Here is a 27,987-nt window from a genome sequence, read left to right as displayed (position 1 = left end):
TGTGACATTGTATTCCACCTTGAAACAATAAGTTGAGGTATTAAACACACAGCAATGTGCAGAAGGTTTAATAAAAAATATATATAACGTAGCCACTTTGGCAAGTATATAATAACAAATGGGCCAGGGCTTAAAATGGAGGACAAGGGATAAACATTGACTGTGTGCCCCACAAGAGACATGGGCCCATGTGGACTGACAGTATGTGCCTCCACTGGGTTTAATGTCTCTTCTGAGGACTGTGTGGACATGTACATTGTTTGATTGACATCTGTCTGACCCTCTTTAGGTTGTCATGGTAAGGTGCTGTCAGACCAAAAACTGCAATTCATTTGTGGCAAGAAATACTAGTTTTGTAAAAGCAACCTGCAGGGGAAACCATGCAGACTGATGTAATTAATCCTCTCCTTAACCACAGACACAGTCCTCACAGCCAATGCAGCTAAACATTATCTTTTCTTGTCCGTTCCTTGTATCAGTTCACTGTCCTAAATGTACTAAAGCATACAGTTCACAGGGGTTCCTGTGGGCTGCAGCTCCATGAATCCAGCATGAATCTCTGCTGTGGTTGCTGCCTCTGTGTCAGCCAGGGCTGGTCCTAACATAGCTTCCCTATTTGAGAGCAAGCAGCTATTCTTTGGATCAGGTTCGTGATGATTTTGATAATGAGTCTGACCAAAAGACCTGTAGCTCTCACTCTAGCTGCTGGGTCCATGGCAGATTAAGGGCCAGTGACTGAGGGAACCAGGCTGAGGCCTGGACTAAGCTGCTGAATCATGGGGTAGGGCCTAGCAGTCTGGAAGATGGCAGCTCAGAAAAAAACTAGGGAAATGGGAGAGGGGAGCAAAGTATGCTTGTTGGGTCTACTTGTTGGTTGGTTCGTATTGTCAAGGTTTGTGTTGGAAACAGGTGTGGACACAAACACAGACAGACCCAGAGAGATGAAATAGACAGAAACACAGGGGATAAGGACAGGCAAGGGTGAAACACAAAAACCTCCAAAAAATACACAGGGAGCAAGAGGAAGGGACCTGATACGACGTGACTGATACATGACTGATTTGTAACACTTCTGAAAGGCATTGATAAACAATGAAGGTTTAGTTCTGCCAATATGAAAATCAGATTAAATCATTATTAGAAGTTTTTAACACAATTATTTGTGATTTGTTAAACTAAAAAAGAACATGCACAGCTCTAAAAAAGCTAATTAGTTTATAGCCCCTGAATGAATGGAGGGAGACCAGACTTTACCGCAGCTCCTAACACTGCAGCTTCCCATCAGATACTGTGTAGTTGTGTGTGTTTTTGAAAAGGCAGCTGTGTCTGTGGAGCATTGATAGAAAGCAAGAAAATATGTGAGTTTTTTTTTAATGTAATGCGCACAATGTTATTAAAAGAAAACTCCAGGTAGAGAAATTTTTCAAAACAAAAATGGCAAAAAGTCAAAAGGCTTCCACTGGATAATGTTTCATGTTTCACTACTTCTAAAAATGGCACCCTCAAAAAGACAAAAACACACACACATACACTGTTTCTCCTTTAGAACATCTATGTATGTCCTTCTCAATGCCTCACTCTTTCATTTTAAAGCACATTGGTCATTACAGACATGGTATGGATAGGGGGGCACTAAGTCTAAATTTCTCCAAACCACACTCCATATTTGGCAAACCAGAAGTGCATTATGCAAACCACATCAACCACCTCCATGGGCTTCAGCATCACAGATCATCCCTTGTGTACAGATGTTGTTGGGATTGCTCAGGATCTTTACTTGATTTACAACATAAATTCCAGTGCAGTCATATATCCCTAATATATCTATTACGTCTCTGACTGAGACGGCTGTTAATTTTATTTGGTCACTGCAATTAAATTATGAGCTGTAGGGTCTGGCAGGATATTATTTTGTCAGTGTAGTGAATAACAGACTTTATATTAATGGCACACTTTAAAAAGATGGTTTACAGTGTATTTTTTGCTCAGTTAGTGACAAAGAATCTATTTAGACTTTTCTCATATTAGTTAATATTGCAACTATTAGCTAATGGCTGTACCAAAGACAGAGTAATTAGCGATGGAAGACAAAGTTTTCTCAAGCTACATACTCATCATTTCTCTCTGCTCTATCCACTCACCCCAACTGGTCGAGGCAGATGGCCGCCCAAACTGAGCCTGGTTCTGCTGGAGGTTTTTATTTCCATTAAAGGGAGTTTTTCCTCTCCACTGTCGCCAAGTGCTTGCTCATAAGGGATTTGTTGGGTTTTTTGTAAAGTACCTTGAGATGATTATATTGTGATTTGGCGCTATACAAATAAAATGTAATTGAAATGAATTGAATCACAACTCTGAAATAACAAGAAATAGAGAGAGAGAGAGAGACTGGCGCCTCGCACCAAAGCAGAGGACCTTGCTGACCCATAATCACAGACGCTGTATGCAGCTATACTGTATATTTAGCTTGTCTTCTCATTGTCCTGATGGCCGGTCACTTGTGGCCAAACCAAGCCTATGGTAACATCAAGTTTGAAAAGAACTACTAAAAAATATTGATGATACATGGACGCATAGACACCATACTGTAACAAACACCAAAATGAACAGAGCTTATATATTAACTCATTAACTACTTGATGGTTTATAACACTTTGTCCATGTCTTCAGCTTTGACATTAATAAATAAAAAGTACACTCAACAAAAAGAGATCTCAGCCTCAACAGAAACATCAAGCACCTTTACTACGCAGGTTTACCCTTCATAAAATCATTCCACATAACAGCACATGTAGTAATTAAAAATGATGACAGAGCCTTACCTTTCTCTTTCAGCTGCAATAAGACAGGAGCTAGAAGAGAAAATGAAGAGTGAAGTCCTGTTTTGTCAGTGACAGTCTTCCCTCTGGTTGGCACAGGGAGTGGTGGGAGTGTCAGGGCAGCCTTTGTAAACCGTGGCTAGCTTCACCACAGACTAGCACTACAGAGACTGATGTGGCTCCAACATGAATTTACACATACACACACACTGTGTGATATTAGTTTGTGTGAACTGACCACTGTGTGAAGTGCAAGTGTTTATTATACCAGCTACCATTTACTAAATATCAACAATTCAACATAAATTTTAGAAAAAATACAGACAGAGTATAGAGTTTTAGAGGATTTCGCGTCATTTTCTGCTTTATAAAGAAACAGCTTTATTCTATAAGTTACAGCATCAGGTTTACAACTTAGAGGTTGTCACCTTAAACCTGTAACTAAGCAACTCCAAAAGCATGAAGCCATATTCAATAGTCATCATCTCATAAACTGTGGCAGCAGTGTAGTGAAACTGTTACAGCAGATATGCATCTCATCGTTGTTTCTGATATTTGTAATTGTCACCTTTTTTCTCTAGAGGGCAGTATTGACTAAATTAAAGACCAGTTATAGCCAAGTCTTTGCAAAAACAAAGCAAAACATAACATGACAAATCCATAACAAAAGACAAAAGGTTAAATGTAGCGAAAACAAATAAATGCTGCACTTTAGTTCAGTTTTAAGGCAGGCTAGTTTTCTTGACTGTTTCAGTTTTCTGGTACTTCAAACTTAAAACCATTGTGAGGGAGTTATTGTACTGATTTGATAACTTTAGGTAGAGTTTTTTTGCAGATTGAGACAGAGGTAGACTGACAATAAAAAACACACTGGGAATTTAGTGTCAAATGGACATATTAAATTAATAAAATACACAGGATGAAGTCATTTTTACACATTTTTTACTAATTGTAATAGTTTATGTGAAATGCTCACTTTCTGAGGTTTTCCTAATAATATTTGTCTGTTATATGTGTGTCTGTGTGCAGTAAACAAAAATGTGAAATAGAGCAATGATTACCTGATCTGATTTCTACCTCCACAGTTCCCCTGCCTGCTTCAAGTTCACCTGATTGTTAAAAGTACATAAAACTAACATCAGCTGGACTGGAAGATAAATATTATATTATTATTATTATTATTAGGCTAACACACACACAGACACACACAAACTTTACAAAGTTGTTTTTGCAAATTGTGCAAATTCGCAAAGCAACTAGAGAACAAAATGGCCTATATCAGTCTGTTGTCTATCTACTGCTTTTGAAATGAGAAGGAGTTTGCAGTTCTACATTGAACATATCATCGCCCCATGTATTTAACGAAAAACTAGAGTATTTTTTTTATTTAGAGTATTTATTAGCCTACTCCTGTATGGCCCCTGATGAAATCATAAGCCAAAACATTTGACTTTGATGTTTAAATACAGAAAAAGAAAGGAGCAAGTCTGTGTCTGGTCTTTCTTTCATCAGTGCAAGTCTGACAGGTGAGGAGTTGGATCATTAAAATAAAAAACAAAAGTAGTAGCCTTTAGCCTCATTAGTTTTATTTTATAGCCTAATTGCATCAAGAGTTGCAGCAAAGCGCTAAAAACTCTGCCTGAAGTTTGGGCAGAGTCAGAGAGGAAGGTGTGTTATTTGATTAGAGGAGGACTAGGCTAATAATAGTAATAATAATATAGAATACGGGGTGGCACGGTGAATAGTGGTTGGCACTGTTGCCTCACAGCAATAAGGTTTCCTTCCTCACTTGCTTCAGTTGAAAGCCCAAAATGACAGTGAGGCTGAAAGTATTGATGGCATCTTCACTGAGAGGAGAAGGTAATTTAATTTAATGTCTCAGACACTAACAGGGAACTAGGAAATAGTCTGTAGAGGTTGGAGTTGAGTTCCCTAAAATATATATAACCTTGATGACTCTAAATTGCCCATAGGAGTGAGTGTGAGTGAAGAGAGCTGGGATAGGCTCCAGCAGATTCCTGTGATCCTGGTTAGGACTAAGTGGGTATAGATGGATGGACTATGGAATAGGACGGTGGTGTAAAACAGCCTGTAGACATTAGGTGGCAGTAATGCAGTAATGACAGTAATGTAAAACAACAACAAAGAAGAAGAAGAAGCAGAAGAAGACCAAGCAGACGAAGAAGAAGAAGAAGAAAGACGTAGGCTAATGGATGCGGTTCTGTCTCGGCGTCGGATGATTATTTATTAGAAACACTTCTCAGCCTTTCAAAGCAGTAACACTATAAGTTATCGATCATGTATATCGGTCCGGTATCCGCACTTTAAGGCCTGTCTCGTTGCCCGGATAATGGTAGAAGTCAAGCTGACGATGAAAGCGGGCGAGGAAGGAGCAAAGAAAACGGCCGAGGACGATTGTTTAGACCAGTCGGAGTCCCAGCACATACCCAGGGTCGTGCCCCCCTTCTCGGTGTCTGACAGACTGGAGGACTCGCCCCGGTCCCACATGTATCCCTCGCAGCTGGACAAGGAAGCTGTTTTTGAGTGGTTCGGCCTACATCTGAACCCCGCTCAGCGGATCGAGTTCATGTGCGGGCTCCTACATATGTGCCAAGCCCTGGAGCTCCGCTTTTTGGGGTCTTACTTAGAGGATCTGGCTAGGAAAGATTACCATGTTTTACGGGACTTCGAGTTCAGGGCTAATAGTCCGAGTGATTTGGGCGTTTTGACGGACGTGATGGACCCGGTGGTTCGGTCCAAACTCATAGTCTGTCTGTCCCTTCTCGGGTCTTACAGCAGGGAATGTGCTGGAATAATCTTTCGGATACTGAGCCATGTGGACCCGGCCTTGTTCTGCAAAGACGACGACTACTCCCCTCCTCCATCCAGGGATCCTCACCACCACCACCCGCTCGATCCGTCGTGCCAGGACGGGGATGTGTGCGGGCGGTCGGAGCAGACCTGCGGCTCCTCCACTAACGAAACCCCGGCGGGACCTCTGGAGCAGTTGGCGCTGCTTTTCACCATGGCCTCCCTACACCCAGCTTTCCGTTTCTACCAACGAGAGACGATCCGAGAGCAGCTCGACAAAATAGAGATGTTCATGGAGGAGGAGGCTCGTCACAGTCGGATTAAAACAAACGCCCAGACGACGGTAACTTAACGACCAACAGCAAACCAACACTTCCACCATTAAACGCTAAGCTAACTCCAGGTTTGTTGAAAACCTGGAGGGTCTAAGCCTCCAACATATTTGGCAGATGGTACAAATAAAATGAAACACAGCTAAAGTCAAGCTTTATGAGAGATAATGTTAACGATAGTAACGTTAGCTAACCTGCAGCTTAGAGACTTGTCTAGTCCAAGTCTGCCCCTGGTGTTTGGAAAAAACCCAGAAAGGGTGGTTGTGATAATATTTGCAGACTGCCAGGAGACTCATGCAAACACCTGCAAGAGAAATCTTTCGTCTGTAGCACAAGTACAAATATTTTTAACCCGTTTTCCAAGTTTTAGTGGTTAAATTAATGCAAGGAGGGATTAGTGGTTAGCCTTGTTGCCTCACAGCAAGAAGGTTCCTGGTTTGAAACCCAGCAGGGGCCTTTCTGTGTGGAGTTTGCATGTTCTCCCTGTGCTTGTGTGGGTTTTCTCCAGGTACTCTGGTTTCCTCCCACAGTCCAAAAACCTGTATGTCAGGTTGATTGGTGACTCTAAATTGCCCATAGGAGTGAGTGTGAGTGTGTGAGGTTGTTTGTCTCTATGTGGCCCTGTGATGGACTGGTGACCTGTCCAGGGTGTACCCCTGCCTTTCACCTAAAGAGAGCTGGGATAGGCTCCAGCAGATCCCTGTGACCCTGGTTAGGACTAAGGGGGTATAGATGATGGATGGATGTTTACTTAAGCACTAACCTAAAGACAAATTAGATAGTTTTCACAATTTAATGAAAAAAGATGAAATTTTCATGAGAATCACTTTCTCTTTTGCTGTTCTGATCAGTTTTCATATTAATATTTTAAAAATGGCAGCACTATTTTTACTCAGGCACAAATATTTTGATCTAGCCTGTCTTTACTGAAATATAGTACAAAAAACAAAATATGGTCAGCACACTCTTGGTATTGTTCTTGTGGTTTCATGTGTTTCCACATTTGTTGTTTTTAACCGTCTTCTTAATTATCTGGTGATGTGACCATCTTCTGTAGATTAATATTAAACCACAGTGGCATACCAATAGGTCAGTGGTATATGTTGGTACAAGTGAGTGCCACAAGTGAACTGGCATATGCTACTGAAACAGAATTGGTGGAATATCAGCTGTGGAATATTATCTACCAGACTGCAGCTCCAGATTGCCTTTCCTAGCTGGTCTGTACTGTAAGTCTGGCAGGTGTTTGACAGACTACAGGGTTTCACTTTAACTGAACATGAACCCCAAACTGCAACACATGTTATCAATCTGGGGAAAAAACATTCTGGGATATTAATGACAGTCAACAGCAGTATTTGAGGTCACTTCACCAACGCTGCATATCTAGATGATGTTACCTTTCTCCATTTACTTGCTGGATGCTTGATTGTATTTATTTGGGCGTCTCTGACAAAGTCCTGTTATGTTTTGTGAGTTAAAAAAAAATATTTTCAGTTATGTCACACTGGAGAAAATGAGTTATACTTTGAGAAGCTTCTAAAACAGGTTCAGCTGCTTTCTTTACTTTTCAGTACACTAGTTTACTTGTATGTAGATTTAAAGGGTATTTTCTGGCGACTATACAAACTAATGACAACATATTTATGAATACTATATTTTACATCAGATGATATGATTCCCCTGGATTAAATCAGATTAGATCAGTTAACAGGAGTTTACTGAATCACTGAGGTCTCTGACCACAGACAGGCCAAAAATAATTTTAACCAAGTGGGTAATAGTGTCTTGTTGATTGTTTCATCAGTTGTGAAATGTACTTACACTTACTAATGAAAAAAAATCACTTTCCTCATCTGAAATCATGTTAGCAATGGAAAAGTGTTCTGAATCTTTGGTGTCACAGCACCCCATCAGCACATGAAAAAAAAACACCTCACCCCTTTAAATTCATCAGTGTAAATTAATCTCACTTTTTACTTCTCAATCCACACGTCAGGGGTGCTCAGAGGTAGTTTATCTGTGTGACCCCACGCAGTAGTTTCTTTATGTTGTAGAAGTGCAACCATCACCAGTTGCAGTACTTTTTTTTTTAACACTGTAGGGTACCTAAAAACAGCCTCTGCCTGTCTCTGTTCTAGATTAATCCACAAGGTTAACTTTGTTGTAAGTCAAGGCCTGGCCTGGTGAAGATACACTGCTCTTAATAAAATCACAACCAATTATAGAAGCTTGTACTGTCTCTGGACTGTAGCACTGTCAAATGCGGTAGAAGAAAGGGAAAGAGAAACAGTGAGCGAGAGGAGGTTTAGAAACAAACAGTGGTAACTGATGTTTCGTTTTGCTTTTGTAATGTCTGTGTTTTTTAACTGTTTGTTTTAGTTACCTTTTCTAAATCCCACAGGCTGTGCTTACAGGGGTGATGTAGGCTATACTGCAGTGCTGTTCACTGTCTAAAGCTAGTCAACATTTACAGTGGATTTGTGTTGATATAATTATACATTTTTCTATTGGATTGAAATTTGTCAGAGGCTTTACTTTGGATTATTCAGTTCTAGTCACTGTTTTATGACAAAACTAACTAAACCATAAATGTTTGGGCAAATATCGACTCGGCCTCAGTTGTTCCCAATCATCCTGTTCGAACAAATTTTTACTTATTTTATGAGATATGTTTACATTATAAAAGTATTCATTCTCAGTCGGTCCATGACAGTCACTGCTCTGAGACTTAAGTCTACACACAATAATTAGTCCACAAAATAACATGCAGCTCATGAGCGATGAGGTTTTAGTCTCTACTGACAAGTCAGTGTGGCTGCTGTTACTCATACCAAGCAGTGCAGGGAGTAGAGAGGATATGATCCACTCTGAGGGTGTGTGATTTCACGTTAAATACATGCAGTGCCATAAATTTGAAACTGTATAGCCTCACAGCTTAAGCGCAGTACTTAAATAAATGTACTATTTTCTACCAGTGGTCGAAACTAACTAATGTTGTGTATTTTTGGTTTCCAGGAGCTACCAGGTCAAAAGGCAGACTACCTACCTTCCACAGCGATGGGTTTGCGAGAGTGTGCAACCTCCCATCCTACTTGCCAGAGTCAGAGCTCCAATCACTGGGTAAAACCAAGAAAAGGTAAATAGAAGCAGCACATCTCATGTACATAATATTTACCATTTACGTAATGCAGGTACAACGGAAATTGGGCAACATTTTGATTTGGATGTAGCCAGGTTTTATCAGCATGCTCGATTTATTCTGCCATGGTCATCTTAATAATAATGGGAGGGACAAATATGTGCCAACATAAATTTTTACCTTCAGAAAGCAGAGACATTTATCATTACTGGAAATGTGTTATTTTTTTTCTGTATTTGCATTTGTAATGTGTTTGTGTTATTTTATGTTGAGTTTTTACAGTAACAGTAGTGTTTCTGATAACATTATAATGTTAAATTGTAAACAAATTGTTTACAAATGTAAATTGTCTGCACACATAGAGTAGAAAGTAATGATTGATTTATAGCAGGTCCTATAACAGCCCAGGAAATTAGCCTAAAACATTTGAATTATAAAAGTTTATAACTGGTCTTTGTTGTTGCAGTGATGCATATAGAGGGAATTGTGCTCAAGGGCATATCACGGACAAGAGCAGACAAGGAATACAACTTTGAGGTAGGTAAGGTCACCAGAGACAAACAAACACACACTGCTCTGCTTCAAAATAGAAGAGAGAGAAAAATCTACTAAAAGCTTATGTAAGAGAGACAATGTAAAATATACTTTTTTCCAAATTGGGATTATAACCTGGATTGCAAAATGATTAAACAATTCTACCTGGGAATGTTAAATATTTATTATTTCTCATTTAAAAAGTAATGTACTTACTGGAAGCCCCACAGACAAGTACTAAAAAAAAACAGCCCAGTTTAGACATCTTTACTAAAGCATAACCAAGCATAACCATGCAAGACATTATAGCTTGCCTTGTGTGTATATATAAACTGATGTGGTGTTATGATAGTAATGCATCACCACGGTTGTTGTATGTTTAATCATAGTTTGCTGTTTTTGTAATACAACACTGAACAAAATGCACTGTAATAACACGTGATGATCTACAGCTGATTATATTACCCCTTATCTACTACAGGCAGGTAATACTGTACTGTGCAGTACTGTAAGAAAGACCTGTAAACAGAAAAAAAACCTAAATTAAGTCAGAATTTAGTGTGATCACACCTTTGCCTTCAAAACAACACTAGTTTTCCTTTGCTACACTTGGACACAGTTTTTTGAGATACTTGTCAGATTGGTTGGATTTAGGCTGTCTGCCTCTTGTTTACGTAAGCCTGAAATGACACTTAGATGTTGAGATCGTGGCATGTCTTTGCTGTTCTCACATTTCTCCTTGTATTCCAAGTAATGACGAAGATTTTCCTCTGCTGTGTTTTCAGGTGAAGTGGTCAAGCAGTGTGACCAAAACCCATCTGGAACTGGAGAACTTCCTTCTTAAGGTACCCAGTGTTGTTAAAGATATAAATGAGCTGTCACCCAGCCAGTGGCGTGACTAAGAAATGTTATGGGTCCAGGCTGTCTCACAGTGTCAACATATAATAGCAAGAATAGGGAAAACACCTCTTATTACAACTTAGGAGTGTTCATTCATTACTCCAGTCAGACCACAGTCAGACCAGATAAACAGGAACTGGGTACTTTTGATGTGTTATGTATTTGTAGTGGTTCATAACCAACTTTTGCTTATGCTTAATAAAAAGTCTATGCTTCCTCTTCTTTTTTTTCTTTTTTTTTTTTTTTTTTTACTTGGCTGCTTATAAATGTGGTTGAAATGAACACAGTATAAATGAATTTAGGGTTTATGTTGCTGTTATCAGCATCCATGCTCTGTTGGTTAATAAACACAAAGAAACAAAGTGATTTCATGAAAAAAAAAATTTGCATATAAACTATAAAACGTATTTTTTGATGCAGGCAAAACTGTTGTATCTAAGGGTTTTTACACTTTATCAGCTCTGGTCTAAATTATTTGATGAGTTTGTAAACTTGTAGCATTTCCCTCTTGGTTAAAGGCACTAAAAATACACAGGGGATGCTTTTGATATAAATGACATAAATTGTGTTTTCGTTTATAAAGTAACTTGTTACCAAATGCAGCAAAGGGAACCAAACCTAAATCTAATCAGTATCTGCAGCTCTGCCCTTAAACCAGCAGCAGTTCTCTCTGCTTTGACCTACACACAGTTTCTCCTGGTACTTTGCAGCACCTTGGAGAAGCTGCTGCAGTTCTTCTGTAGATTCAGGCTGTCCCAGAGTTTCTTTCTCTTCATATGATCCCAGACTGACTCCACACTGCCCAGATCTGGGCTCTGTGGGGGTCAGACCATCTGCTGCAGGACTGCTTGTCCTTGTTTTGCTTCTGAAAATTGTTCATCAACCCTAGTGGGTTCTTTATGGACTTGTTGTCCTCCACAGTGGGCTGCACAGTGAACCTGGGATCAGTCAGACCCCTGATGGGGGATCAATCAGACCCCTGATGGGGGATCAATCAGACCCCTGATGGGGGATCAATCAGACCGCTGATGGGGGATCAATCAGACCCCTGATGGTGTTGTGTGATAAGAGTCTAAAACAAGTACCTAAAACTTCTGCACAGTACTGTATGTTATGTGTGGGGATTCTTGTAATTACTATGTCAGCACCATGGACAATGCCAGAGTGTGATAGTAGTCAGTCATAGCAATAACAGTCAAGTGAAAGTGGTAAAAGTTGAACAGTTGAATTCCATTTAGCTGCTTGTATTTCAGGGTCCTGGCATTATGCATGCTGACTCAGACGGTGATATCAGCTTTTGAAATACTGTATTTAGGCAGTGAAGATAAGGAGGAGAAGATTTAGTAAAAAAATTACAGTTGAAGTCAGAATTGAATTACATGAACTAATTCTCAAGCCGTTCTCAGGTGTATTTTCTCTCTGCAGTACAGTGACCTATGTGAATACCCTTTATTGATACACTTTTTAAAAATATTAGTGTTGAGAATAACTTTAGATCTAACTTATTTAATTACAGTTGACAGATGACTACAGCTTTATGTGTTTGTTCTATGTATTTTGCCTGTTTACCTTCCCTTATTCTTTGTACAGCTTCCTAAGGATCAGTGTACTGAGCCTTTTGACAAGAGTGTCCTGAGGCTTCTCAACCAGGAAGGCCAATACGAGAGAGTAGAGAGGAACCTCAGGTACATTACATTACAACCCATATTTGGTGTGTCAGATAGGAATATTGCATGATTGATTGATTTATTCATTTATTGTAGCACAGTAATATTCTTTTACTTGTCAATATTATTGTTTATTGTTTTTAGTATTTGAATATTTTCAAAATGACTGTAACAACATTGGTTTATTTTTCTGAGTCTACATCTATCCCCATGTGTTTTCATGGCTAGAATGAGTTAAAACAGATTAAATTTCACTTTTGTCAGCTACACATGAGAGACCTTTTGGATTCTACGCTGATTGGTATTCACAGCATATAATACCACTTGACAGTTACAAAGAAAAACTTACTGTTCCACTTTAATGGCCTCCTGCACACAGTACAAATGTATCCCATGCTTTGACTGATCTGCAAATATTCAAAAAGGGGATAATTCTACATGTTACAGGAAGTTAAGTGGAGACACCCTTTCTGGCCTTTAAACATAACTTCATGGACTTGCAGAAATATCAGCATGTAAAGAACAACTACAGAACGCAGTTGAGGATGTTGATGCCATATAGACAAACCCTCCAAAACCCATATCCCACTTTAGAAACAATGGTCATGCAAACGTCTATCTCCTCTTAGTTGTTGTCCAGAGCATTTTCCACCTCTGCTTTGCTTAGCTCTCTAGGGAAATCTGTGAGGAAGGTCAATGGGTAAAAGTTCATTGTACTGCTTTTGGAATAACAGAAGGGGAAAATACTTCTTCAAAAAGTACTAACACTAATATCAACAGTTTTTTTGCCTATAAATACCACCAAACTTCAGTGCCATCCCATTATTTACACTCTGCAGCTGTGGGAAAATTCACATAGTCGGTTATAAAGCAAGGGAGTTTACTTGGAGTATTTTTGTGGGACCTTTTTAAATTATTGCCAGCTTGTTTTTTAATGGAGCCAGGAAGAGGAGACATAAATGAAAGAGATCTCTACTGCTGGACTTGAAATTTACCTTGGGTTGAAGCTGCGAGACAGACTCTAAATACTTCAGGAGTTGTCATGGGACAAACAATGAAGCTGCGTTCATTTGAAAGATGGCATCTTAATTAAAAATAGTAACCCATCAAAGGAAAGTGCACAAAGTAAGTAGTTAGGTATGAGCCTTTATGTGGATGTAAGGCTGTTTATACATAGTGTTTATCAGTTATGTATATTTTCATTGACTGATTTTACTTTATCCATGGATTTGCACAATTACTTTGATACATGAAAACATTTATTCATCATGGACAGCAGTTGAAATAATATCATTGGAAAGTTTGAAATGGAAAAAACAAAAGTGAAAAATTATGATACAGAAGAGAAGAGCAATTTGTGATGCAAATTGAAGGTTTTACTGTATCTAAGTGTCTTAATTTTCTCAACAAGCTGCATGTTATAGTCACAGTAGAGTGTTTTAAGTGGGCCAGATAAGCGGGGCAAACTAAAATAACTGACTTCCAGCTGTATTGAGAACACTTGCCCTTGTCCCTTTCATCACATGCTGTACTTTTTGCCTCATGTCTCTCCTGCTGCATGTCCACTTACCTGAGCCCCCCTGGGGATGCCCAATGTACAGTTAGAAAATCTGTCATCTATACAGATTCACTGCAGATTATATGGTTTCCAAACAGGACCAAATGTTACACACAATTTGTTTTCCAGCTTTTGCAGCTCCCAATGTATACACTCCTCAGATGTTAGACAAGGGACTATTTTATGTGCATGTCATGGTTGAATGGGTAGGCAGCCGCTGAGACGAGGTAAGACCTATTTTCAGAGCCAGCTACGCCCTCTTCTGATACACAGATTGTACACACACACACACACACACACACACTCATTCAGTTTCATTTAGCTTGAAGTGAAACTAGAAATGAAGTATGTCTCCATGAACCCAAACTTATCATCAGCCTGGTTCAGTATTGCAGTCATCTTAGCTGCCTGCATCTGAAAGTCACTTTATCTTTTCTCAGTCCTGGCTTTATTTGTGTCAGTGGAAAACCTTTTGATTTATGGTTTTAACTACAATATGTATAACCACTATATAATGGCATTGTAAGAGAGCTGCATATTTAGTTTAAAAATGTGTTGTCAAAATGAATGATTTATATGTTCAGGAATAGTATGTTGTGGTTTGATTAGTCAGACAAAGCTCAGTGCTATGAAAAAATGTGCTGCTGTTTGCTGTGAGGTTGAAAATGTGGTTTTTGAAGTGATTTTCACAGGATTCCTTCCTTCACAAAAATAAATATACTATAAACGTAACTGAACATTTTCCTTTTACACTTCAAATTACAATACAGTGTGTCTCAGACATACAGATTCCAGTCAGGTCCAAAATAAACTAACCCTTGCTTTGCTTTTAAGAAGATATAAGTTAAGTGTTTGGGTGGAAATATATTAGTGGGTGTATATGGGAATTAAACCGGCTTATTCTACCTGTATTTGCTGTGTGAGAGAAAAGAAATCACAACCAGCCCGATTTTCCTTATTCTGTGCCTCTTCCCTTCTGCCCTCCTTTAGGGAAAAGTTCCTGTCTGCTCCTCCAGCCTTCAGACAGGCCAGAAAGGTCTGCAGCTTCTTCAGTTGTGACTCCAGTTACTCTGCTAAACCTACTTGTTGCACATGTGAGTGTCAGACTAAGAAGTGATTGTCCATGAAGTTCAGATCACAAGAAATGTTTTCCCTTTAAAACCTGCTCCTTTTCCTTATATTTTAAGTGTCATGAATGCTTTAGCACATTTTAGCTTATAAGCAGCTCTTGGGATGGGTAACATTTGAGCTGTTCTGTGGACCTGTGGTGAAACCTGGACAGAACAGGAAGCATCTAAAACTGTAAATGTAGACATACTTTCTCAGCTCAATCAAAGTTCAATATATATGGAAGGAAATCATTTTCATTTGGTGATGTAGTAAAGAAAAACTCCAGTCAACTGCTGTAAGTAAAGTATCAAAATGTTTAAGAAATTTACAATTTCATACCTCGTGAAGATTAAGTAAATAGTTCGGTAAATGCATAAATTGTACAAACGCCACACGTCAGATAGCTCTTATATAGGCAGCCAACTACTCCATAAGATACGGTGCAATAATAGAAAAACATCACAAAGTCCCACAGTGACAGTCCCAAAAATAGAAAAGCAACAAATGAACCAGCCTTGACCTCATTAAAATAATTGAATGAATTAAATCAAGTCATCACTAAGGTATTTGGGAGACAAAAGACACAGATATTTACAGTACTGTAAATATCCAGAAGGCTTCTCCACCTAGGTGGCATAGGCTGTACCTGCCCAGTGCCACAAAAAACTGCACTTTGTGTTATAGACTTAACTTTGATGGATAAACCTGACATTTTCACCCACCAATCTACACTTAGTAACTTTCAGATTCACTGAAAATCATAAAAAGAACTGAACTCAAGTGCATTTACTTTAGCTGTAACTACAGCTTGACTCAAATCCACCTGTGATGAACTACACTTGACTGTATATAGTTTTGAAAGACGCATTCTGTAGACCTCTATGATAAAATTTTGCTTGGGTGTATATAAAATAATTTCAGTGTATCCAGAAGCACAGTGACTCCAATTGTGACATAAGAGAAGTTTCATAGAGTTGGCTGTCCAGCCAAACTGAGTGACCAGGTAAGAACGTCTTTGGTCGGGGGAGGTGGCAAAGAACCCACTCTAGCAGAGATTCTGCTGGTAAGGCGGCAATATAAGAAGTACTCTTATCAATCAGGACTAGATGCAAGATGGAAAATACTCATTAAAAGACATACAACAGCTTACTTGAAGTTTGTCAAGCAGCATTTAAAGGACTCTGAGAACAGGAGGAAAAAGATTCGCTGGTCTGATGAAGCAAAAATTGAATTCATTGGGCAGATCTCCAAGCATTGTGTAGTAAACACCGGGCATCACCTATTAACGCCATCCCTATGGTGAAGCACGGTGGTGGCAACATCATGCGGTGGTGGTGATTCTCAGTTGCAGGGACAGGGAGATTCATCAGAACTGAGGGAAGGATGAATGCAGCCAAATACAGAGAGGTCCGTAAAGGAATCCTGCTCCAGAGTTCATGTGAATTGACAATGGGCTGAAGCATAAAACCAAGAGAGCACTGCAGTGGCTTCAGGACAAGGCTCTGAAAGTGCTTGAGTTGCCCTGCCAAAGCCTAGAGCCGTAAAGAAACCTGATCGCTCACAGACACTTCAATTTCAATCTGACAGAGCTTGAGTGGATCTGCCAGGAAGATTGGGATAAACTGTCCAAATCCAAAGCAGTGCTGAGATCGAAAAATAGCTGATGGCCTCCTACTTCTGTTCCAGTGCCATATGCCGATTTTGAAGTGGTATGCCACTCATCTCCACCGACGTTTTCCTTTTTTATAATGGCAGATGGTGCTTAAAACTGATATGCGACATCTACAAAGTAGTGAATTTGGGGTCTGAATACTTAAAATGTAGATTTTATTGATTTATAATTTAATCTACAAAGTATAGAAAAAGGGCTCCAAATACTGTCACAGTAATTTTTATTTCACTACAACAAAGCCTGTACCTTTTTATTTAATATATAAGTATTTATCTTAGCGGTCAGTAGTGAAGGATAATAATTACAAGGTCCTTAAAAAGTCTAAAATCCAATTATTTGATTTTTAGGCCTTAAAAGTCCTAATTACAATTTTGGTTTATCTTATTTTATTATTATTTTAATATTAACCTTCCATCTGTAATGTCGCAATGACTTCAGTCATGATTTTATGTATTTTTGGGAAAGTGTTTGTGGTGATCTTGTAGCATCTTTGAACCCATAACATTTGCAAACTTTTCATTGAGCTAGTATGTTGTGGTCATCGACGTATTAAGCAGAACTGCATACTGGATCACAGGATGGTGCCAAGTTCATTCCTCTGAGTTGTTCTAAGTTGTTTGTTGTGCATACTCTGGAAAGGTTCTTTATGATCCTGATACCTGGACGTTCCACTCGTTTTGGGGCCTTTAGACCAAGTGCACTTGGCTCAAGCCGAGACTAACCCAGGTCAAGCCAGCTGATTTTGAGTAGGCTCCCTGGGCACATGAAGGAGATAAAATAAAAATATTATCTGACTCTAGTAAAAATTGTAATTAGGACTTTTAAGGCCTAAAAATCAAATAATTGGATTTTAGACTTTTTAAGGACCTGTTGCAACCCTGTAATTATTATGCGTCACTACTGACCGCTAAGATAAATAGTAGACTCTAGTAGAGCTTCCCAATGATATTGGACCCTGTGGATTAAATTTTGATAATAAAAATGTGACACTCTGAAAATGTATTCACTGTTTGTTGGCCAGTCCTTTTGCATTGATTCACTATTAGAAAAAGCTTTTTTGAGTTATTGTGTGTCATGTGATGAATGCAGGAGGTCTAGTAATGAAGTTTGGTCACTGGGCCAAATGTACTTCACAGTCAACTGGTATTTCCTGAGCATTGGTTGTGGAGTGTCAGATAATCTAGTATGACTTGTGTCATACTTGTTTCTGTTCTTTCTAGCAACCTAAAATGAGTTTTATGAGGGATGAATGGATTGAAAATGGCACATTCAGTGCTCAGCTGATGTCTGTTGGACACTAAGAAATTAAAACTTGCTTCACCAAAATTAAAAATAAACAGGGATTTTAAGTATAAAAGCATTGGACTTGGTAATGGTAATTCCAAAAAATACACATCTCTGTTAAAAGCCTCCAGAAATCTCCAGACATCATACATTGTTTTCTATTATATTGGGTGTGTCAGCAAGACCTGGTCCCAGCACAACCCACACTGTACTAACTCCTGCAGCACTAGTAAGAGACCTCCAGACTTCATTAGGATCTAATGCGACATTTAAAGCAAAGGTGCTGCAGATTTTACATGCAAAAAATAAATAAATTGAAGTACTTGCAAAGTATGTAGGCCTATAGTCTAATTAAAACTCAACTTATTTATTTCTATATCCAGTATATTTCTTTGTCTAGGAAATATATATAAAATTACATTTAAAGTGGTCTAGAAATCATCTTAAATAGTCTTATATTTAACTGAAACCTACAGAAACCCTGTAATTAGCATTACTTACTATTATTCACTATGTTTCTAAGCCATTGATGTTAAAACACTGTATTGTAATCTAAAGTTGTTACACCTGTAGATGTCAAACAATGACCTGTACTCTGAACCTGCACAATGAATTTCCAGCAAGATTTGTTTTTTTCTTATCTGAATATATTGTTTTAATAAACCAATTCATATTTTTGTTTATAGGCAACTGCCAGCTGGGGACGGCCTTCCAAGGAGGTTGCTCTGATACTTCCAGTCAAGATGAAGGTGAGAAAAATTGAAAAGATTTTAGAAATGATTTGTCGCTGTGATATTCTTATGACAGGTGTTTTCTTCTGTCAAGAGCAGTGGTGGCAGGGAGAGGGCAACAAAACAAATTCACTTGAGCATGTATAAGCAATGAATGAACCCTGATTGTGTTTACAGACAAAGCAAATATGTGTTCGCTAACCACGGCTGCAGTTATAGCTTGGTAAAATTTATTTCTGGAAGTCAACTGGAAAGGCGGAGGCTGTTATAAATCCTCATGTTTCAGGGCTATATTTGTATAATCATGTGTTGGACTGAGTTCAGCTTGAGCAGCAGTAACCACCGCATGGTCTGACTTATACTTCATATCTGAATTGATAATGCTTTTACATCTGCTCTGTTGGAATAATGTTATAAGGTACAAATAGGGCTTTCACTTATAGGCCAGAAACATTAGGTGAATATGTGTTTGTGTCTAGGTAGATGTATTAGTCAAAGCTACAGCAACTGGCTTTTTGAATATTTTCAGACTAAATATGCACAGGCCACATTCAGCTCAGCTTTGCACAAACACTGATAACACTGCCAAATTAAAAGTAGTTAGATATATCTCCCAACAACACCTAATTTATATTGTATATGTAATCTTTTGGACTAGTCTAAGGCTGTTCAGCTGTACTTTATATTTAAACATATAGGGGACAAATGTAAACATTTTTTTTTTATACTTATTGATGACATGAGAATTTTTTCAAATGTGCCCCTGTCACAATAAAAGTACAGCGGAACAGCTATAACAGCAAACAGTTAAATTTGAGTTGTTTTCCTGTTTAATGTTTTAATATATTTTTTACATCTCCTTTTATTATGAGATAAAATAGGAAATAAAGAAGACATCTTTGATTTTATAGATTTTAATACTTATTTCCTGATGTGGTCCTTTGTATAATATTATATAATAATATCTCACTTTACTGCTGCACATCGTGGTGTAGCTTGTTTTGTATAAAGGTTTCATTGGGCGCTTTTGGTTTTTAACCAAGATTTAGCAATAACAGCTAAAATTAAGATCAGTAATTGCACTAATATGATTACCTTTTTTTTTTTTCTGCATCTTAAAATGTGCTCAGATCCGTTACCTTCAAACTTATCAGTGTTCATCACAAAGTGATTCCCAGCGGGTCTGTTTCCAGGTCACAGTGGATAATCATTTAAGCATTGTACATGACATTTTCTTTCTTGAATAGTGATGAAAAGTGATTTTTAATGATTTCTCTTTAAGATTTAGAGTCATATGTTCAGGGACACAAGAAAAAACATGGGACCAAGACTCAATGTCAAGGGTGAGTACACAGTCGTGCACAGCAGTTAAATATTAAGAACACATACAAACATTTTTGCTTATGTTCATACCAGGATGCATGAAGGAAAATTTAGACATCATGGCATCATGTGGTACTATGATATGATATGACTTACTGGGACGACATTTTAGAAACATTTTATGACTCATGTAAACACATGTAAAAGGACAGAGCTTATATTCCTCTTTTCTCAGTCTCCCCAGTGCCAAAACTTCCCAGGGTGACAGTTGGAGGGGGGGTGCAGCTGGAGACCCCCTCATTGGTCCAGCAGAGAGAAGGAAGAAAAGCTGTGCAATGAGGAGCAGTCAGGTGGCTGAACAGGTGAGGGTAGAAGGCTATCATACACAACATCTTCAGCTCGCATTTTGAACTCTAGCCTGCAACCTTGGTTTTAAGTTGGACAACAATAGCAGATCACTGGTTAGTTGCGGAGCCAGTAGATCTCCTGTGCAGGTGTTCCTCCAGTGACATTCTTGAAAATAAGAAGAGGAAACACCAGGATTAGAAACGCAGGCACACATTTAAAGTTCCAGTTAAAGAAGCAACAGCTCACAATTTAAAAAATTAATTTCTTTGAAGGAAGATGGTTGCTCAGTCTGTTGCATTATAAACCTTGCCCCCATGTTACAGCAGCAGAGGTTTAACAGTGCTGGTATAATTATTAACTTAGCTGCAAAGTTCATCAGCATGGCCGTAGCCAGCATACCCAGCCAGGAAAGTTTAATAAAAATGAATCATTATCGGATATAGTTACATGAAAGCCTGTATTTCAACATGGCAAATCTGAACTGCACCAGTAACACACATGTGCATATTAGGTTGCATTACTCATTTCTAAGTGAATGGGAGTTCTTAGTACTATTGTGATATAGGTCTACGCTAAATATATGTGAGTGGAAAGTTGTACCTTTGTAATAATCCTACTTTGGAGCTTTCACCACACTAGACAGAGGTAATAAGCAAATAAAAATATGTCACAGATTGCCATGGTAGTGACAAGGTTCACCTAATCATCAGAGGAATTTGTTGAAAATTGAATTCTGAATGAAACCTGAAGCTACTCTGAAATTTTCTTACAGCACCAAGACACTGAGAAGAGAAGCCACTCAGTCACTAAAATCAAGAGCAGAGTCCTACCCACAGACAGGTAGGTCTGCAATGGCTTATCAGAATTTTACGATGGTCTTACAGTGTCTTTGCAACTTGCCTGGAGCTGAGGAAAGTGAAAATGTCTCATTGCTTTACAAAAATCATGACCCTGTGTGTCATACGAAAGCCATAAGCTGAGTGTGTTATCACTGACAATACAGCCAATTTTACTCAGTCTATTTACATTTGTATCCATAGTTTTTTTGTTACTCTGCTGACATTGCTCTGTCCTCTTGTCTTCCATGTCAACCTCTTTTCAGGGACAAGAGTAAAAGGAAAGGATCTGCCTTTGTGACCAATGGAAATTTAAAACCAGCTCTGTCAAAAGGTGAGCAGCTGGGTTGCTGTTGTGATGGTTGGTTGTAATAGACTAACAGAAGGCAAGAACTTCTGCCAGTATTTAGAAAAAGTTTGTGAACCCTTGGAATTAAGTTTGTTTTTTTTGTTGTTGTTGTTTTTGCATTAATTTGCAACAAAATGTATTTTGGTCTTTATCTAAGTCAAAGCAACAGACAAAACACAATGTGCTTAAGCTGAAACACAATGGAGTGGTCCAGTCAGAGCCCAGACATTACCCCATAGAGAGATGCTGTGGAATGACAGACATACACTTCAGACATCCTTCAAACGTGTCTGAGCTGAAGCAGTTCTATAAAGAGGAATGGCCAAAAATTCCTCCTGAACATTATCCAGGTCTGATCCAGAATTGTTTGCTTAAGCACATTGTGTTTGTCTATTGTTGTGACTTTCTGGCAAATTAAGGCAGAAAACCTGAAAGAAGAAGATTTGTTTTTTTTTTTTCCCCCACAGCTTTTTTTGACATACATATCAAATGACTTATAGTAATTTCACACAGTTCAGTGCTGCTGAACACAACACACATGCACAACTGTAGCTCCACTTACTGTGAATGATCATATTTTGAACAGGTACATGCTTCAACATTGCATCAAATGCTGTAGTTTTATTCTGGGTAGCTTCTTCTTCTTCTTCTGTTTAACAAAAGATGTCGTTTCAGATGGTGGTTCTGGTCCATATACCTTTGGTGAAACATCATCAGAAAGCTACAGCGCTCCATCCAGCCCTCAACACCAAGGACCAGAGAGCCTGGATAGTGAGGACAATAACAACAAACGTGAAACACAAAGATTATGTATAGATTACACTTGAGTTTTTTTATTTATTTTTTTCCTTTAAATGAAACACACACCTTTAGTGTCTATAATCTTCAGTTATTGTCCTCTGTCATGAGGATCTTAGTGTAACGTGACAACATCAGTTCTGACCTGCTCTTGTTTTTCTTTTAGACACAGACAGCCACTCTGATGACTCCGGTAAAGGTCTGGGCCCTGACATCTTTTTCACACACCAGAATGATCTATCTGTGCTGGGGGAGGAGTCCTCTGTTCATCCACAATCTTCCAGCAACCAACAGACACAGATGGAGCCTCTTTGCTCAGAGATCAGGGCAGAGTTTCCCCCACTTCCTTTTATGCATTCTCTGCCCTATGTGATTCCCAATGGGGCCACTGACTGCCCACTTCCACTGGTCCCCACTCCCAATCAAAGCATTGTTCCTGGTGGGAAGTCATCTGGGACATTGATGATGCCTCCGGCTGTCCCAGGTCCTGGAATTATTGACGACCCAGAGAAGAGGGACATGCTCCCAACCTTTGGGATTCAGCCAATTGGCCTTCACCCTCCGGGTAGTCCTACTGTGCAGCCTCTGGTTACCAGGTTCAAAACAGTTCTGCCTCACAGTCAAGGTGGCACTGATGGAGCCTCAGGGAGTGATTCTACACCTGCTGTCTCACAGACTTCAAACCAGGCCCCTGTTAGAGCCATCAGTGTCATGACTCCTCTACCCACACCCTTCTCCTCTGCTCTTCAGCAGTCTCTACCCTGCCGAGACCTGACCAGCGTCAGTCCAGGTCTGGCCTCGTCGCATCCACACGTGGAGGCTTCACATACCAAGCATCCTTGCTTAACCTTACCATCTGGCCTGCCTTCTCCCTACACCCTCCCCCCTGTCCCAACTCCTATCATGCCTACTGTAGCAGCACCTGCAGCCACTGGAACAGCTCCATCTCCTGAAAATTTGCAAGCTGTTGTTCCTCCAGCTGTGCCTACCCACACCCCAGGACCTGCTCCCAGCCCCAGCCCAGCCCTTACTCACAGTACGGCACACAGTGATTATACGTCCTACAGCAACAGCAGTGCTTCCTGTGGAACTGCCACTTTTGACACTGCCAGCGCTGTTACTCCTCAGCAATCCCAGCAGCAACATGTGCCCCCCCAGCAGTCCACATCCCCACAGCAACACCACCAACCACAGCAGCAGCCACTGGGCTGTGGGATTTGTGGCTGTCATAATAAGTGTGGTAGTCGAACCAGTGTCAGCAACAACAGTGTGAGCAGTGCCTCCAGCGGCCAAGCCCCTTTATTCTTCCCTGCTCACCAAATAGCAGCAGCACGGCAGGTTTTTAGCCTTCCTCCTCCTCTTTTCCATGTAACAAGCCTGTGCAGTAACAGCTACCTCACCCAGGCCCAGCCTCCGCACCAGGCCAACGGTGCTGCTACCCTGCCCACTTTCTTCCCTAAAACTCCACCTCCTGTGCACCCGTCCCCCTACGGCCCCATGCACACTCACTCTCATAGCCATGCGGATGTGCCATCTCAAATCCTGGGCTCACAGGCAGCGGCAGCAGCTGCGGCTGCAAACTACAACCTGCGGCAGCAGATGGCACCAGCAGCATCGTTCTGTCAGCGTGTCTACCAGCATGTGTACCCGAATGCTCTGGGGATTCTGCCTCCTGTCACACTGGGGCCGGGAGTCAATAAGAAGAACAGCAATGTGTCCTGTTATAACTGCGGCGTGAGTGGCCACTACGCTCAAAACTGTAACCAGCCCTCCATAGACTCTACACAACAAGGTAATACAGCTACATGGAAAAAGGAGAAACACAGGACCCCTTAGTTTTCCTTTCCCAGAACCCCGTACAGTCATCAGATATGATAAGTTAGGGTTAATTTTCATTAGGAAGTCTTCAGCTGTTTGGTCAGAAGAAAGCTGTATCACTGGAACATTCAAATGAACCAAACAGCAGCACTATGAGGTTTGAAAATGGAAGTGCACTTCAGATAAGTGCTGCAAAGGTGAGATTTAGAAGTATATTTTCAGATTTTATCTTTATATGTGCAAGATGGTGATTGAACATGTGGTTTACTTTGCCATCACCAATAAAGAGCAGTGCACAGTCACTTTGCTTAGCTTTTCTATGGCAAACATCTGAGGCTAATGGGGCTGGGTAAGTGCCAGTGTCTGCACTGTCCTATAATGTAAATGCAGGTGTTGCCTGTAGATGGTGAGTTTTGCCAGTGTAAACTGATTAAAAATCACTTTGCAGATTTGGAACTAGTTCAAATGTAGTAGTTTGAAATATTGTCATGCAAACCACCGATTTAACTCTAGCACTAGCAATGTAACTGTAACATTTAGTGGTTGGCTTTCATTAATCAAGACACAGCCTGACAGCAATCAAGAACCGCATTTGACCCTAAAGTAATGTTAATATAATTTCCTCAGCTGGCTGTTTATGTTTTGTGTGTTTGAGCGCATCTACATTGGCTGTTTATCTGTTGGTGTTATCACTGCAGGTGGCTTCCAATTAAAGTACGCAGCGTCCCACATTTCAGAAGTGCTCGACAGCGAGGACTGAGTACAGAGAGATGAAGGGTTCCTCTGGTCTTGATCCTGTAGTGACAGGTCTCTGTTCAGCCCCAGACACTGTGCCGGAGCAGCACACAGATGCTTCTGAGTACGTCAGGTAAAAAAAAAAAAAAAAAAGAAAATTCCTCAGAAAGAGAGTGAACTGCCAAGGGCTCAGTGGACAAAGCCTAAGTACTTGTACCTGCGAGAATCTTGTTCGCCTGGTGATGATTCACTGTTTAACAGACACCATCAGTCATGTCTCTTCCTTTTGTTTCTGTTTTTGATATTTTTGCACTGCAGGTTGTAAACAGTTAATTTATTACTTAATTCATCCATTTATTATTAAGAAGGGGAAATTTGATTTGTGGAGCGTAGTCTTGACTTGTAAGGGTTCTTGTACACTTAATTGTAAAACAGCATATTTATGTGCTTCCCTCACTATTACTGTTTCCCTGGGATTTTATTGTTTGACAGAATTGAACGGCAGTTTTCAAAGACTAAAACAAAGAACCTAAGCAAAATGTTTGTTGTTTTCGTTAATTTCACTGTAAAGATATTGAATGTAGACTTAATTTAATGAGGCTGACAACACCACCTTTTTGCCACTTGATAATTGTGTTGGGGAAAGGTTATTACTGCTTTCTTAATTTTATTTTTTGTTTATGCTTTTGTTGGGTAAAATGCAGTATAGTGATACAAGAATGTATGTTCACTAAAAGAAATTCGCAACCAAAACTCATCGAATGATTCATTTTGACTATGAACTATCAAAATAACAAAACAGCATTTTAACTGTTTTGGTACTCTTTAGTATTTCAGGTGTGAAACAGTTTTTTTTTTTTTTTTTTTTTACAGCTAACCTTTTAGTGTGAAGTCTGTTGTAGAAATACAACACAAATGAAGAATCATTCTACCTTCTACCCCAATTGACTGAACTCTACCCACTTCTCTCTCTGTCATCCCATTTGATCCAGAGCATTGACAGCTGAGTGCAGTGGGGTTAATTGCTTGTGAAGAAATAATTCTTAATCTAAAGTCAAAATTCCCACCTCTGCATATAAAATACTAAAATCTGTCGGGTGGAGTCATGCACTTCTGAAGATGAAGCTCTTCTATTTATAAACTTTGGACTTCAGACAGGACCCAAGGTTTTTAACTACTAATACTAGAAGAATTATAGAAAGGCCTCGGTTTGCTTCAAACTACAGAGTGTTGTTAAGTCGTGCTTAAAAGGAAAAAAGTTTTATACCTGTTCTGATTGGTCATTCTCAAAGACTCCTCCTGGCTTTACTCCACTGCCATGCCAACTTTTCTCCAAAGATATTTTCAAACCAGTCAAAAATGACTCATACCTGCCCTGAAGTTTAGTATGTTCTTTGGGTAAATTCACATCATCCAGGCTTAATGTCGTTTTCTGTCACTGACCTTAAGGATGTAGCAAGATAATGACCCTAATGACAGACTAATTTTTACTGAATTGTGGCCACAAGTGTCTTTCGGGATGTTAAATGCTAGAAAATGGTAAAGAGTTGGTTTTCTTTTTTCCAACTGATGGACCTGAAAAACAGGACTGTTACTATGGCTCTTCACAAAGATATTATACCTGAGATATTCACTAGATATGGCTGATTGTGCCTTGGCAGCAATTGGCAACACCACTTGTCATCTGGACATCAACAGGCGTAAACAATCTAAAAAGCACCCTGTTTGAAGCACACAGTGTTGCCTTCAAGTACAACAGTTTGGTATTGTTGTTAGAGAGGATTTAGACTGTCAAGCTTGTATTTTTTTTTTGTACACTTTTTGAATGTAGTACATTTGGCTACAAAACGTTCAGCTGTTGCCTTTATAAGCACACAAAGTTCAACTTTGTGTGGAGCCAGCTTTGAAATATTTGGTGGACCAACTTGTCAACCTGATACACTGAACTTACATTTTGTTCCCATATGATGTGCAGATTGAAAGACTGCAACAGAATAGAGAGTGGAATTTGACTTTATCAAGTCACTACTTAAAAATGTTCATAGTTAACAGCTGGTTGTGGTTATTTTAAGTCTATATGAGAGAGCAGAGTGTAAGAGTTCATTGAGGCCTGTACGCAGGATGGCAATAACTGACTTCTTCTGTACTTGTTGATTGAATGAAGAGGATGGTTGAACTAATGGCAGAACTATCTAATCTGATTCGAAGCATTGAACTCATTAATATCCGAGAGTTTCATAAAGGTGTTTTGAGAAATGTGAAATAATTACTGGAGGCATGTCAGTATGTGTGAATGTGAAAATATGGAGCCCTAAAGTGTTAGTGTAGTTTGTAAGTTATGAAAAAAATGAAAGTGTTTTTTTTTTTAAATAAAAAAAATCAATTTATTATTAGATGTTATTTCATCAATCTCCTTTCTTGTGAGTTTAGTTTTATTTTAATTTGAAAATGTAGGTTTTTTTTTTGCATTCTTGTGATAATGGCTTGTCCCCACATTGTGAGTTGACTTTATTTCATGCCACTTTTCTTGATAGTGGTGCTGTCACTGTTGAGAAAACAAACATCTGCTGCCAGTTAGCACCTGTAAGCCTGAGCAAGGACAAAGTAGCCAAATTAATTCTGAATCGTTTACTTTAGATGCTACTTTTAATAAACTGAAATATCTTCTTTCCGCTATTTAGCTTGATGCGTTTTGAGTCTAAAGATGTTCTTCAGAAAAAGACATTTCAGTGAAGAGAAAAAGTCAGACTTTGCCAAGCTGCTAACACTGGCTCTTCACTCAAGTGAATCCAGACTCACAAACTGGCCTACAGGGAAAGCATTTTTTTTTTTTTTTTTTTTTTTTTTTTTTTTATGCCTACAGGTGAAGAAGTCAGTTAATCTGTTTATTTATAACGACAGACACAGATTTGATGACATTATGTTGAGAGTGTTAAATTCATTGACCTGGTAGCTGCTTTATAGCTGAAGATGTAAACTTTTAACATTGAAATTTCTATTGTGGGGAAAAAAAGTGATACATTTTGTTTTTTCATTATTTCACATATTGTTTCATTTCTATATTTTACACAAAATATTTCCTATTTTAATTCTGAAAACTTAGGAGAGTGTGATTGATGTTAACAGTTCTCATGTTTTGTAACAACTGAGACATTGAACATCTCATAGCCTGCTGATAGTGAAGTGTGTCTATATAAGAATCTCAGATATTCCTTCTGTTACT

General features: G+C 39.2%; 1 protein-coding gene across 4 annotated transcripts; it reads left to right on the top strand.

Moving 5' to 3' along the window:
• Positions 1-4,974: 4,974 nt before the first annotated feature.
• zcchc2 (zinc finger, CCHC domain containing 2) lies at positions 4,975-27,033 on the top strand. 4 transcript variants are annotated; one of them, XR_003294718.2, is made up of 15 exons: positions 4,975-5,970; positions 8,978-9,098; positions 9,568-9,638; positions 10,421-10,480; positions 12,126-12,220; positions 14,751-14,854; positions 18,513-18,575; positions 19,840-19,900; positions 20,116-20,242; positions 21,001-21,068; positions 21,331-21,398; positions 22,089-22,223; positions 22,378-24,003; positions 24,728-24,897; positions 25,638-27,033. XR_003294718.2 is itself a non-coding variant. In XM_026291780.2 (14 exons), exons 1-14 carry the CDS (start codon positions 5,167-5,169, stop codon positions 24,787-24,789), a joined length of 3,426 nt encoding a protein of 1,141 aa, XP_026147565.1. In that variant the 5' UTR covers positions 4,975-5,166; the 3' UTR covers positions 24,790-27,033. The 4 variants fall into 4 exon arrangements, 2 of the variants coding, with proteins under 2 accessions (XP_026147565.1, XP_026147564.1); XR_003294719.2 differs by having other exon boundaries at positions 22,378-24,226; positions 24,728-27,033; XM_026291780.2 differs by having other exon boundaries at positions 22,089-22,184; positions 24,728-27,033.
• Positions 27,034-27,987: the final 954 nt, after the last annotated feature.

Source organism: Mastacembelus armatus, chromosome 20, assembly GCF_900324485.2.
Source record: "Mastacembelus armatus chromosome 20, fMasArm1.2, whole genome shotgun sequence".
Taxonomy (NCBI): domain Eukaryota; kingdom Metazoa; phylum Chordata; class Actinopteri; order Synbranchiformes; family Mastacembelidae; genus Mastacembelus; species Mastacembelus armatus.
The sequence above is the reverse complement of the archived record's forward strand: the minus strand, read 5'-3'. Positions and strand labels throughout refer to the sequence as shown.